Source organism: Hevea brasiliensis, chromosome 8, assembly GCF_030052815.1.
Source record: "Hevea brasiliensis isolate MT/VB/25A 57/8 chromosome 8, ASM3005281v1, whole genome shotgun sequence".
Lineage (NCBI taxonomy): Eukaryota > Viridiplantae > Streptophyta > Magnoliopsida > Malpighiales > Euphorbiaceae > Hevea > Hevea brasiliensis.
In genome coordinates, this window is record NC_079500.1 from 98,573,439 (window position 1) to 98,588,539 (window position 15,101).

General features: G+C 33.3%; 2 protein-coding genes across 2 annotated transcripts; one reads left to right on the forward strand and one right to left on the reverse strand.

Annotated features, from left to right (window-relative positions):
• Positions 1–3,825: 3,825 nt before the first annotated feature.
• On the reverse strand, positions 3,826–5,419 carry LOC110664310 (60S ribosomal protein L35a-1). The gene is made up of 5 exons (XM_021823932.2): positions 5,288–5,419; positions 5,118–5,153; positions 4,344–4,572; positions 4,214–4,256; positions 3,826–4,045 (listed from the first exon to the last, which is right to left on the reverse strand). Exons 1-4 carry the CDS (start codon positions 5,317–5,319, stop codon positions 4,215–4,217), a joined length of 339 nt encoding a protein of 112 aa, XP_021679624.1. The 5' UTR covers positions 5,320–5,419; the 3' UTR covers positions 3,826–4,045; position 4,214.
• A 2,373-nt stretch (positions 5,420–7,792) lies between these two features.
• On the forward strand, positions 7,793–10,995 carry LOC110664312 (O-fucosyltransferase 19). Its single transcript, XM_021823935.2, has 8 exons — positions 7,793–8,191; positions 8,842–8,914; positions 9,016–9,086; positions 9,198–9,286; positions 9,365–9,497; positions 9,578–9,810; positions 9,894–10,370; positions 10,478–10,995. Exons 1-8 carry the CDS (start codon positions 7,793–7,795, stop codon positions 10,704–10,706), a joined length of 1,704 nt encoding a protein of 567 aa, XP_021679627.2. The 3' UTR covers positions 10,707–10,995.
• Positions 10,996–15,101: the final 4,106 nt, after the last annotated feature.

Below are 15,101 nucleotides of genomic sequence, written 5' to 3' on the forward strand. Positions count from 1 at the left end.
ATTCAAACTTTGGAATGTTCAAGATCAATGACCTCTGCTAGTAATTGGAAGTAACCTAACAGAGTTATAAGACCATAAATACTTGAAAAGTTGAATTACTTTTCAATGGTAGTTGGGAATCAATTTGAACTTTACTATTCTAGTCAGCTTTGGGAGAAGTTCAAACAGGAGGGGCCAAAGATTAATATCTTAATTGGCTTTGGCCCCCCCCATGTTAATGTTAGCATAATCTATTTCTAATTGCGTTTTAATTTGTTTCTCTAAAGCCTACTTTCCTTGCACCTCCCTATTCAGATTCAAATACCTTTTGCTTTAATCACGCATGATTTATGGCCTAAATGACACATACGTTTGCCAAACCTCATATTCAGTGTGAGATAATGTCTCTTTCAAGTTTCTTAAATTAGATATTATTAACATGAAGTTTTGTTCTTTCAAGTAGAGCTAGTCGAAGCCGATAAATTCAAAGAAACTAGAATCCACCGTTCAAAGTTTCCGATTCCAATTTTAGTTTAACTTCAATTTTAATTTAGTTTTAATTTGATTTTAATTTTCATCAAATCTGATAATAGAAAATTTTTTTATCAAGATTTTATTTTTTTAAATAAAATCAAAGATTAAACCAATTGATTTAATTTAATTATAATTTGATTAATGTTAATTTTTAGTCCATCTAATTTTAATCAATTCCCAATAAATTGAAAGGAAAATTTTACCGTACAGTTATACGAGGGTTGAGCACTGAAAGAGTGTTGAGTGTTGAGCACTAAAAGAGTGTCGAGTGTTGTGCACTGAAAGAGTCTTTTAAGATAAGAGTTGTAGAGATGAGCATGCTAAGGTGGATGAGTTGTCATACTAAATTAGATAAAGTTCGTAATAAGAGTATTAGAAAAAAAATAGAAGTGGTACCAATTGAGGGTAAATTGAGAGAAGTGAAATTGAGTTGATTTAGTCATGTGAAACGTAGACATACAGAAGCTCCAGTTAGACAAATAAAACATATTAGATTAAAGGATAATTAAAAAAAAAGAAGTACACCTAAATTGACTTGAAGGAGAGTATTACAACATAACCTAAAAGTATTGCATATTTATGAAGATTTAACCCAACATCATTTAGAGTGGAGAAAACGAATCCATATAATCGACCCCAAAAGATAAAGGCTTAGTTGAGTTAAGTTTAGTTTTAATCAATTCCAAACTAGAATTCGATGAGACAGAACTGCTTTCACAGCATAAATAAATATAAAAGTGAATTGAAAGATCGATCTTTTCATACCTTTTTTTCACATATTTCATATTTTTTTTAATAAAAATGAATATTCATATAAACGGAGACACACTTCACATGAAATATTGCACTTTCCACACTTACACATTTAAGGTATTTCCATCAGACCTTTATCTAATCCAAAACTTAAGATACTTATGTAAACGAGAAAAATTAAACGTAAATAGACCACCACATTAAAAGGCTAATGACAAATTCAAACCTAAGACTCTTTTAGGCTGAATAAATCTCCTCACCACTTGAATGGTCCCTTATTGATCTTTCCATACCATTAACAGATACAGTTCGTGCCATTAAAGGATATAAAGAATGAAGTTTTAAATTAGAATCTCCCTCATGTTGAATAAAATACGAGGTATTACAAACAATTGCAAAATCTGATTAAACTTCAGAACCAATTTATTTATCATGTATGCACATCTCGCACAAAGAAGTTAACAATGCTAACAGAAAGGGCTCGTAAAAGGGGTAACAAGATCTGTCGGTGGGGGAATAATTAAAGTTCAGTTGAAGAAATGAAAACGTCAAACACAAAAAAGTAGACATTACTTGATGTGGACATGACATGATACTATTACCATACCTCAATTATTAATTCCAATGATTATCTTCTTTTTTAACGGAATCAATCATTCATTGCATAATTTAACATTTTAATTTTTTTTATTGAGCAACTTGTTGTCTTTATTAAAAATATTTATTTTTACCAAGAATTAAAACCAAAAAAAAAAAAAATCATATTAGAGCCCATTTGTTATCCATTCTATTTCTTTATTTTTTTATACAATTGGCATGATAAAACAAGGAAACGATTTGATAAAAATAAATTCTCTAGCAAGCCATTCGTAAGCATAGGGCCAAATGAATCGCCATGTGAATTCAATTATGTAAGACTGAGAAATAAAATCCTCAGCAGGCCAAACGGGGGAATCCTATTTTCAAACTTCTACAACAAAAACAAACTTTGTTCCTAACTCGTATTTATCCAGGAAGAAATAGACAAACTCTGAGGTTGTCCTATCTTTAGATGGCTACTATGCTATTTCTCATCACTAGGGGGTTAACTAACCAAATAATTGAAATGCTAAAATATGAGAATCAAACAAAATATATGGATAGAACCAAACTGAACCGACTGATTTGGTTCGGTAATTCGATTTTTGGCCACTCCCTTGCCCTCAACAAAAACAAGTTCTAAAATTTGCAGCATAATAAATTAAAGGAATCTGCATAATCAAACAAAATCACCGAAGTGATGTAATCAAAGAAACATACATAATAAATGGAAAGTTGGTAACCATACTTAGGCACAATCAAACAAAAACAATGTGATGCTCGACGATCAGGAATAGTTTCAAAACAAAGATATTCCACTCAGACTGTAAAACAGTTCGTGTGCAAGAGCATACTGACATATTACAGCAAGAAAATGAATTAGAAATCATCTAAAAATTTTCAGCAAGAAAAATCACTCAACAATCAAACCAAAGATTCCAATGCATCCCAAATCAACAATCAAAGCTTATAAAGAATCAACAATCAACTATTGAAATTTTCTAATAAATCTAGAAATTCAACCAAAAACAAAAAATTAACAATCACAAATCTACACTTCCCTTTACTAGCAAACCAACCAACAGAATAACCCCAGCTAATAATTCCCAACTCCCATCAGATTTCACTATCAACAACAGAGGATGGCGGAGAAACTTCTCTGGCGAGAAAGAAAAACAAGAAGGGAGCAGAAGGGAGGAATGAAACCCTGGTAAGTGCTTTTGTGTGGACTGTGGAGACAGAGAGACACCATGAGGTGAAGCCTTGGTATGGTGGTAGTCGAAATGGTACGACAGTGAGTCCATGCATGGCGGCTGATGAAGGCGTCAAGGTGAGGCAAGGTTAACGCACAACGAGAAGGTTGACAGTTGAGAATCAAAACAGAGATTGGAACTTGAGGCTGGGAGTTCAGAATCGAAACTCCAAAGCCCTGAGAGAAAGGGATAAAGGAGAAAGGGAATAGGTAAGGGGCATGGGCATCACCATGTTGTATTGTTGGTAGTGGGCTGGAGATCTGTTTGAACGAGAGACAAAGAAACTAGCAGAGTATTTTAACACATAAGCAGGCAAGACACCATAAGATAATAAATAAGTTCAGTTCAGCTATTTTAGTTTTTTGACCTTAATAATTGAACCAAACCAAATAACCAAAATTTCCCAAAATAAATAATCAAACCGTTCAGACTGAAAAATAAAACAAAAAACCAAATTAAAACGGTATGGTTTTTTTGGTTATGAGGGTTTAGTGCTCAGCCCTACTTATCACCAAATAACAAACATCCATAACAAACCCACCGAGGCTTGTAAGCTTTTTCAGAGGCAAACACAATCCTACACAAATGCTAATACAGCATGGATATTAACAACATAACAACCTCCAATAAGCATAATTCCAAAAATAAATCAACAGGTGGCAGGGGCAGGAAAAATTACTTGACTGAAATTAAGACCAATGAGATGGCCAAGGCAAATCACTGAAAATTTAGTTCAATGAGAACTCAATATATTCAATCAGTCAATAACAAATGGGCAAAAAATCCAGACTGAGATTAATAAGGAGGCAAAATAATGTTCATCCAGCATTCTAAATAAACACTACTCAAAACGCAAAAGCACATAACAAGTTTAAACTTAGCTATAAAAAAAGTAACATACAGATTGCTCCAAGTCAACAATGAACACAATCTGCAATCTTGTGACACTGCAAGGGGCAAAGAATGACAAGATTTAGAACCAGGGTAAAAAAATTGAACCTAAAGGGAGGAAATAAGAAACAACAAACTACCAAAATACAACAAGTTACCACAAAACTAACTAGTCCCAACATACACAACTAACCAAGGTACTATGGATAAAGGGTGAACTGTACCTTAAATATTGCTGGGGTACATGAAGACTCTAACCCTAGCTCCCTGCAATGGTCCAAAAATACTCATTTAATAAGATAGAAACCTAAAAGACATGGCAAAGCAATCACAGAAGCTATTCTTTTACAATACCATTGATTTTGGGGGCAGATTGGACTTGAACTTAGCTCGTACAACACCACTGTTACCATGAGGCCTGGTGACTTTGCCCCAAATGCAGCGATAATGTGATCCATTCTTCTTTACCTTGGCCTTGTAGATATAAGCCATGCGCTTTCCAGCATACCAGGCAACCTCTTCCTTGGTATTCACTCCCTCAATCTGGATCAATGATGTGTTTGGATACTGGTTTGACTTGGACCTAGCAACCAATAAGCATATTTAGCCCCCAAAACTATTAACACAGTCCCAGATCCTCAATTTCAATTCTAATTTCTAACAACAGCTGCCCAATTAAAAGAGGCAATACAATAAATCGTCATTTCCAGGGACCCTAGTCTCAACAATAGATCACATTGCTTCCATTGAAAGTCCAAGTTCCTCTGCTCAAATGAGTTCTCTCGATAAACAAACAAATACTTCAAACTCAAATGCGTACATGATACATTAGTTTACTACTTATAGTTCAAGTCCTCCTGAACAAAGCATATTCGACTGCCCTTAACACAACACGTAAACCAAAATTGATTTCCTTTTCAAGTATACCAAGTTTAGTAAGCAGCCAAATACATTAAGAAGCTAAGAGTAATTAACAATACAACAGATCAAAACTGGTGCTAATATCTTAATTTCTTCATTCTAAGATTCATTAACACAAAAAATGAACTGAACAGCCAATAAATAAATAAACTAAATCTCCAAAAAATACATCAAAAACAAAATTTATCAAAAATCAAGCCGTATTACCTCTTGTATCCCAGGATGGTCCCTCTGACGTAGAGTCTACAAACAAAAAGGTCAAAGAAAAAAAAATTGAAGTAAAAATTAGTTCATAGCTGCAGAATTGCGTTCACGAAATGAAATTTTCAGAGCCAGGATTTTAGAAAAAGGAAACGATAGATAGATCAATGACAGACCTAACTCGCTCTCCTTGGCGTCCCTTCACCATTTTCCACCAAGTTTGTCTGGCTGAAAGTGGTTACACTTGAAGAGTTGCGATGACGATTACTAAAACCCTAATCAGCTGGCATATAAATACAGAGCGAGCCCAAGTTGTAGATGGTAGCATGTGGACCCTAAGCCCAACGATATATTATAATTGGGCTCCTTTTTGGCCCATTAAAAATTTCACCAATCTTTCTGACACTTGCTTGGAGGATGTGTTTGTGTTCCATTAAAAATTGGCCCAACGATATATTATAATATTTTTGTAATAAAGAAATTAAACAGTGAAGATTGAAATTTGAATCTATCACGTGATTAATGTACTATAATTATTAATTCGAATTCAACGGGTGAAATTATCCTTGAATTGATTTGAATTTATAATTAAATTAGATAAAAAAGTAATATGATTAATTTGATAATTGAATTCGTCAATTAGTGTAGTCCAGTTAATACGACTGATTCAATTATTAAATAGAATCTTTTTGTTTTCATATATGGATTTAGATAAATGAACTCAAAATTTAATAAAAAAATTTTAAAATTAAAATCAATTGAACTAACTTGATAATTATGTATTTTTTTTTAATTTAAAGATATTTATTTTTAACATATACAATTCAACTCAATTCAACTAAGTTTTTATCCCAAAAATTTAGAGTCGGCTATTTTTATCTCAAAAATTTGGAATCGGCTATATGGATTCTCTTTATCCACTCTAAATAATTTTGAGTTAAATCCTCAGAAATGTATATTTATTTTTAACATATACTTAATAATTTATAAATATTAAAAAGAGAATTATATATTTCGTATAAATTTTTATGTATTATATTATTTAATATTTTTATATAAAATCTAAAAACACTATCAAATTTTATTAAATATAATTTAATAAATATTAAAGTATTATTTAAATAATTAAAATTTAATTAATTATATTAATTTATTTGTTTATATTAATAACTATTATATTTAATTAATTTTTAATGATCTACTAATTGAATCACTAACACATTCACTCAGTTTCTTCCGAATCAATTTTTGGACCGAATTTAATAACACTATAATAATAAAACCAGGCTAGATTGATTGTTATAATATTAACAAAACAACAATTAATTAATTGTTTCTATTTTCCCATATTGTTTGGTATGTTAGTAAGTGGTGACCCAAACAGAATTGAGTTGGTGAGAATCCATAACTGCAATTGCTCATGTCACTTACTTTCTTCTGACTTTGAGAAACATAATTTTATTTCATTTTTGTTCAAGACGTTAGTGCTCCACCATCACTACTAATATTCGGTTGCTGGCTTCCCAACTTAAACCTCTTACCTTAGAAGAACTCATCCCCACGTCTACTATTCCCATTGCCAATCTCTGCAATTTTTAGCATGAAGGGAAGGGAGATTTGAAGGCTCTGTTTGATTTGCAGATTTCCACACTTTTTTAGTATTTGGGGTACTCAAAAATTAAAATAGGTTTATAAAAAATTATTTTACTGATTAAAAGAAAAATTAAGCCATTTTATCGATAGGATTAATTGTGGATACAAATTTTATTAGAATTTAAAATCCTAATTTTCCTCCCTATATATGATCAATCATTCAACCATTACTCAAGTTTAAATTTTTAATCCAAACTATTCAAAATAAATATAAAATTAGAGCTTAGAATAATAGGGTTGACATGGGAAAAAAAAAGTCCACAGCAAAACCATCTCAAAAAATTAGCTTAATTGTATAATTAGAACTCTTTATTTATTTATTTATTTAATAAAGTTAGAAGAGTTCGAATATGACTCTACCAGTAAAATGATATGCTTTCGCTACTAAATTAAAAGGGTGATTAGCTTAATTTATTTTAGAAATATTTAAAATTTTAAGTAGCGACGTGTGTTAATTAAAGTATTTATAAGTAATTAATAAATCGTTAATATATTTAATAAAATATAACTTATAAGCATATTTATTATTAAAATGAATAAAAAAGACATTAAATGAGATTTATGATAAAATTTTAAAAATTAAATAAAAATCATATATAAAACTATCAAAATGAAAAGTTATTTTTAATAAGTATCAAACCCTTATTTTTTAATTTTATAAGTTTAAAAATTATTATAAACAAATAGATCGAATTATTTTTATAACTTATAAGATAAACTCTAAGCTAGAGTAAGCTAATTAGAACTCTTTTATTGTCTAACAATTTGATGGTTAAGCATGCAATTGAAATCCCAAAACTCCTTTCTCCATCACCACACTAATTAATTTAGAACAAATGAGTCTCTTACGCCCTCTATTTCGCTCCCATTATTAACAGAGAAAGTGCACAGGAAAATAGGAAAAAAGAAAAAAAAAATCTAAGTTCCATCAACCGTCAGCTCGACCTCTGCGGCTCTGCACTTTTCCTTGAACAATCTCATAATCCCAATTTGCACTTCTTTCTACCATCTGTCTTTCTGGGTTGGCCATGTCAGGCTCTGCACAGAACTCATGCAGCGTCACCCCTGCGTACAAGACGAGAAGACGTGGAGTGATAGAGTTGATAGAATCACAAGATGGAGGGTCAGGAACCATGTCGATGCGAAACCAGGCTGCGTTCTTGCACAAAAGAGCACGATACTTACCGGAACTGTTACGGCCGGGGAAGATTCTTGGACGATGGATGTTTGTGAGCTTGATGGTTCTGGCTTCCCTGACAATGCTTACCAAGGTTGCATTGCTAAATAGCTTGCAGAAGTCGGAGAAAAGTCATTTGATTATTCAACCAACAGTAGTTGTGGATGACTCATCTGTGAACAATGTTGTGAAGGAAAGAAATTATGGAGATCAAGAATCCAGGCAGACTCCTTCTTCCCAGATGATTCCGGTTAGACTAGAACTCTTGAAAACATGTATATTTGCACGTACATTTTTATGCAATTTCGAACTTACGTGGAACCTAAAGTCTTCTCCGTAGCTGATCAGTCTCTTAATTCTTAAAGTTCCCCGTTTCTGTTTTGGCTTCCAAGCAAAATGTGCATGAATTTTCTCGTATGATTTTCGTTGTTAGTTTTATTGGTTTCTTCATTCACAGGCTCTTGTTTCTGAACCTGGAATTCAAACCCGAAACTTTGCCCGAATTGAGAGATACACTTATCGTCAGGCTAACCAGCTAATGCATTAGCTAGGATTGTATGGTTGGTTTTTGGGTTTTTCTTTAGGTAGCCATGGATACCCAGAAACCTACTAGGAGCCATTAAAGGAGCTAAAACGCAGGAAGCACGTGTAACAGATTGTAGAAACGTGTACAAACAAATCCCTGCCCATTTGCCAACTCCAGATGAATTTTTGTACATAACAAGCATGTCAAGTGTGATATATTGTTGGTGTTGTTTTTATCAAAATTGCATATACATATCATTAGGTTTTAAGTTCTTTTTGTGAAGTTGCTGACAATAATACAGTTGATGTATCATTTTCAGTCACTTTTAATTAGATTGTGAACCCAATTTAATTTCATTTTATTTTCATTCTCAGAATCCAGAAATTTGGATGAAGCCCAACAGTGATAACTTCTATAAATGTATTAACCGATCCACAAGTGAAAAAAGTATGTTCAGAATATTATTTTCCTTTTATACCTTTCTTAGTTTGTCCTTTTTCCCTTTAACCATCATTTACTTGTTTTTGTAACTTTCAAGTACCTTCTAGGGATTTCAAAGGCCACAAATGGGTACGTTCTAGTTCATGCAAATGGTGGATTGAATCAAATGAAAATAGGGGTAAGATACCATAAACTTGATTCAGCCGGATCGAATCCAAATCAGCATTTCAAGCAATTGATGATTTAATTATGCAATTATTTTTTTGGGTTCAAATTTTTTGGATTGCAGATAAGTGATATGGTTGCTATAGCCAAAATTATGAATGCTACTTTGGTTCTTCCATCATTAGATAATTCTTCCTTTTGGACAGATTCCAGGTTTGTCTATTTTCTGTACATTTAATTATTATATGCAAGTAAAAAAGTTATTTTTTTTAACGAAATTGATTGATTCAGTGATTTTAAAGATATCTTTGATTGGAAGCACTTCATTGAAGTTCTGAAAGATGATATTGAAGTTGTGGAGTCTGTTCCAGAACAATTTGCATCAGTAAAGCCATTACAGAAACCTCCTGTCTCTTGGTCCAAGGTATGCTTTCAGACTTTTTACACCTGAAACTTCACAGCTTGTATTATACTCTAAAATGTTGATTTGATTATTTTGTGCAGCCTAGTTATTACAGGAAGAACATTGTTTCCTTGTTAAAAGGGCATAGAGTGATTAAATTTACACACTCAGATTCCCGCCTTGCCAACAATGGTGTTGCTGCTTCAATTCAGAGACTCCGTTGTCGTGTAATGTACAAAGCGCTAAGATTCACCAAAGAAAATGAAGATTTGGGAAGGAAGTTAATTGATAGACTCAAGAACAATGGTGAGCCATTCATAGCTCTTCATCTAAGGTAACTTGTTATAAATTTGATGATATAGTTTCTGGAGTTTTGTTAGTTGGTCTTACTGATTAGTTACAAAAAAATAATTGCAGATATGAAAAGGACATGCTTGCTTTTACAGGGTGCAGTCATAATCTTACAAAAGCTGAAGATAAAGAGTTAAGGAGAATGAGAATTAAGGTAAAGCATTGGAAGGAAAAAAATATCAATGGTACACAAAGGAGACTTGAAGGATTATGCCCTATGACCCCAAGAGAGGTAACTGTGTTTCTTGAGGCAATGGGGTTTCCTTATGACACAAAGATTTATATAGTTGCAGGGGAAATTTATGGGCAAAATGGGATTAAAGCACTTGAAGCAAAGTATCCAAATGTATATACCCATTTCACCCTAGCAACAGAGGAGGAATTAAAACCTTTCAAGAATCGTCAAAATCAACTTGCAGCTCTGGATTACATTGTAGCAGTTGAAAGCAATGTTTTTATTTACAGCTACGATGGAAATATGGCTAAGGCAGTCACAGGTCACAGAAGATTTGAAGGTTTTCGAAAAACCATCATCCCTGACAAGTACGTATATGAACTAGCTATAATAATATCAGAATTTTTTTTTTTATCAACTTTTGATCATAAATGTATCATTTTGTATTGAATGAATGCTTGCTTTATTTTTGCAGATTAAATTTTGTAAGACTGATCGACAGATTAGACAATGGTATGATATCTTGGAATAAATTTTCATCAGAAGTTAGAAACTTGCATAGAAATAGAATTGGAGTGCCTGCTCGTAGATTGCCTGGAGAATCCCCAAGACGTGAGGAAAATTTTTATGCAAATCCTTTTCCAGGCTGTATATGTGACAAGTCAAGACCAAGCATCATGCAGACAATAAACTTGATAAAATAGTAGGAATAGTCAAATCTAACCTTACAGAGGATTAGAGGATTGTGCAATACACTAACACCTACATCTATGGTTGCAATAGCCAATCTGATAGAGACGATCAAGATGTGATGTGCATATTGAGTATTGAAAAGTTTATGTTTTCTATATTGATTTTGAAGCTCTGGCTGGTATTCAATACAAATGTGACTCAGTCTTAATGTGTGAATGAAAGCAAGCGAGATTGCAGATTTGAATGCAGCAAAAGAAATTAAATGTACCTTTTCATTATGGACTCAATGTTGAAGCATTCGAAAGCTGATTTTATGGAATCATTGATCCAATCCATTTGTTTGCGAATCTTTTTGTTTCCTTTCCTTCCTTTTGTTACAGAAAATAGAAACGAGAATCAGTGTTAACTGAAAATGTGAGTTAAATGAAAAACTAACCCAATCATTCATCCTCCATACAAAATTCAAACAATCCTCTCAGCCGAAATGACAGGTAGCATGACAAATTGTGACCTGAAAGAATGCATGTCGACCAGCAAAATGAGATTTATGGCAACAAGAGTAAGGTTTTCAATTTCAACATTTACTAGAAACTAACTAAAACCAATTTGCTCAAATTTCAATCTGTCTACCTTTTTCTCCCATTTTGTTTGTACATCAAAGAAAGCCACAAGGTGAAGCACTCCCTTAAGTGTATATGATATGGGAATGATAGAATGATCCAATTAACTATACCACTCAAGAAAGATGATTGAAAAAGTAAATACAAACAGAAAAAGCAAGAGAAAAGTCCTGCTGCTGCTATTTCGCTGTATATAGCTTGAGACAACTCTTTGTTACCAAGTTCAACATTCTTTGTGGCTTCAACTGCCTGTTGTAAGGAATAAAAGCAACCAAAAAAAGGAAGGCAATAAGAAAAGATTATAAATTGAACACTGAAAAAAAAAATTATTGACAACTAGATGCATACTGTAAGCAATGTAGGACATGTTTTAAAATTACCCCATGAAATGCGCCCAAAAGTTCAAAAGATTACAGATTTAAAATATCAAGAAAATTCAGATACAGAAACCTGAATTTAACAAGGAAGTTTATTAGTATTGAAAACCTGATTGTGGAGAATTAAACAAACAAAACAGACTATAAAAGTTTAATAATCTCTGAACAACAGCAGAATTTACATATGAGAAAGCAAAATTGATTTATAGCAATAAACAGAGGAAAGAGAAATTAGAAACTGTAAAGAGGTTCTAAGACGCTAATGCAAAACAAAGAAATACCTAACATGCTACTAGGCTTTACAAACCTATTTATACAATTCCACTCCTAGTGTCACCAAATTACACAAATCCTAATAGGATTAACTTAACCTATTAATAGTGAATATGACCTAATCACCAAATATCCATTCCCAAATATGAAATATCAGACCTGAAACTTAATTAAGAAGAATAAATTTTCTTGTGCACAGGTAGGCCCTATCATATCTTATAACCAGCAAAATGCATGTTTGGTACTTGGTAGAAATCTAATGGAGCGAAATGGAATATTGGAATGTGACGTAATGAAATAAATCTATACTCTCTAGTTTGTTGTTCTATTGACCATTTTGTTTTGTTAAATTCCATTATGTTCCATTTCATTCTACCAAAATTCACAAAGAGCATGGTTAGAATTTTCAAAATTTTCAATGTAAAATGATAACTGCATTTATGTTCTTCTGAACCCATAAAACAAAGGGAGGTAGAACGTCCTACTGTCCTTGCATTATGATTACCATAGAAATTAAGGAATGTAGCAAGAGATAGATACTCATCCAACATGACTAAATACCACTTCTGGTAATTTGAGCCCATAATAAGTTACAAGTTCGTAGCAAAATTAATTGACATTATTTTATCTAATTCTAAACCAAACAGCCGGGATGCAATGATGAAAAGACAAAAGAGAAACCTAAATGACGTTGACAGATTTTGTGCTCCTTTTCAACCCCAAGTTCACAAGGAAAATGACATTCTGTTCACAATTGCCATAAGCAACAATGTTCCAACCTGGAAGTTAAAAAGATAAATAGATTATATGAGGTAATAGCATTGTAAAAATGCTAGCAAGATAATAACTGGCAGCAAATATAACCATGATGGAGAAATGCCTAACCTGTTCATACAGGAGCTCTATCTGCTGTGCTTGTTTTAGAACATGTGTGGACATTAAATGATTCAATGCAGACATTTCAACCATTTTAGTTTCAGTTTGTTGAACTGAATCTAGAAGACTAGTCAACTCCACCTTCATCACAAATAAAGCAGTCAACTTCAACAAGGTGCTCAAAGACCAAATGAACTATGGAGGACCTGACGTTAGAAAGGTAGTAAAAATCTCACCAAACAAAAACTATGCAGATTACGTGAAGTGCACGAGTTTCATCATCCAATAATTGCTGCTGAACTCTAAGAGGCTCTGCTTGAATTTCATCAGGTTCCCTGAACTCTGAATTGTTTATTTTAGGTGAATCTGTGGAACTTGGATTTGCAACCCGGTTAGGTTTCCTTCTTGGCATCCTTTTATTAATAGCATCTTTGAACCACATGGCTCTTAGTTGATCAAACTGTGATGTTACTGAATGGAGTTACCTGCAGATACAAAGTAGCATAACAGTAAATTAAATCAGCTAAAAATGCCTTTTGTGTCATTCCAAAAATGGGTGATACCATGTTGTAATTTGAACATACAAGGTGAAGTGAATAGCCAGTCCTGAATCAGGACAGGATAAAATTTGAAGAAAGACTGAAACAAAGACAAGTTACCATGATGAAAAAGAAGAGGGTTTACATCAGACAACACAAAGAAGTACAAAATATTCCCTTCGATTTATGAGTATACAAGCAATTATAACGCATAATGATCAAAGTAACAACCGTGTTGAACCTGGATATTTTTAGAGAATTGCATATGACAGTTACATTTATGGCAAGCCAAGTCTTGTTTTCCGAGAGTAAATATCCAGTCAGGACACATAGCCAGGCTACTCCATGTGTGAATGCCCTTCGGGTAGCACCAAGATGGCAAGCTTGGATTTCCAATAACCACCCACACCACCCTCTATGCACATGTACATCACTAATTCAGTACGCATGTGGTGGCCTAAATTATTCTCAATAAAGAAGTCCAAATCTTAATCTGAATTTTAGTCAGATGAACTAAACCACCAACATTGTGAAGATTCACATTTGAACAATAGCAATTAAAAGTCGAACAATCACATATTTTTATTTTCTAAAGCCGTTATCATTATAATCAACACTAAAGACCATACTTAGTTGAAGGAAGCATTTATTTATAAATGCACCTCACAATAACATGTCTTTCAAGCAATTATCCATTTTCCTCCTACTACCAAAATTCAAAGGTCCATAATTAGATTTTGTTCTTGCTACAGTTGATATATAGAAAAATCATATGCATAGAAAATAACAATCTTCAAACATTCAGTACTCAACTCAACTCAACTAAACCTTTATCCCAAAGATTTGGGGTTGGCAATATGGATTCGCTTTCTCCACTCTAAATGTTTTTGGGTTAAATCCTCAGAAATGTGTAATGCTTCTAGGTCATGTTGTACTACTCTCCTCCAAGTCAATTTAGGTCTACCCTTTTTTTCTTTCTATCCTCTAACCTAATGTGCTCTACTTGTCTAACTGGAGCCTCCGAATGCCTACGCTTCACATGACCCAACAATCTCAATCTCCCTTCTCTCAACTTATCTTCGATTGACACCACTCCTGCCTTTTCTCTAATACTCTCATTACGGACTTTATCTAGTCTAGTATGGCCACTCATCCACCTTAACATTCTCATCTCTGCAACTCTTATCTTAGACGCATATAACTCTTTCAGTGCCCAACACTCACTACCATATAACATAGCCGGTCGTATGGCTGTACGATAAAATTTTCCTTTCAACTTATTGGGAATTTTACGATCACATAAAACTCCTATGGCACGTTTCCATTTCAACCATCCGGCTTTAATCGTATGACTAACATCCTCCTCACATCCCCCATCTACTTGAAGGACTGAGCCTAGATATTTAAAGTGATTACTTTGGGACAGTACCACTCCATTCAAACTAACTCCTTCCCTATCACCAGTTTGGCCTTCACTGAACTTGCAATGCATGTATTCTGTCTTCGTTTTACTTAATTTAAAACCCTTTGACTCTAGAGTGCTTCTCCAAAGCTTTAGCTTTCTATTGACTCCTTCTCGTGTTTCATCTATCAGAACAATATCATCCGCAAACAACATGCACCAAGGAATACTCTCTTGTATATGTTTTGTCAATTCATCTAAAACTAACGTAAAAAGGTAAGGGCTTATGGCTGATCCTTGGCGTAATCCAATTGAGATC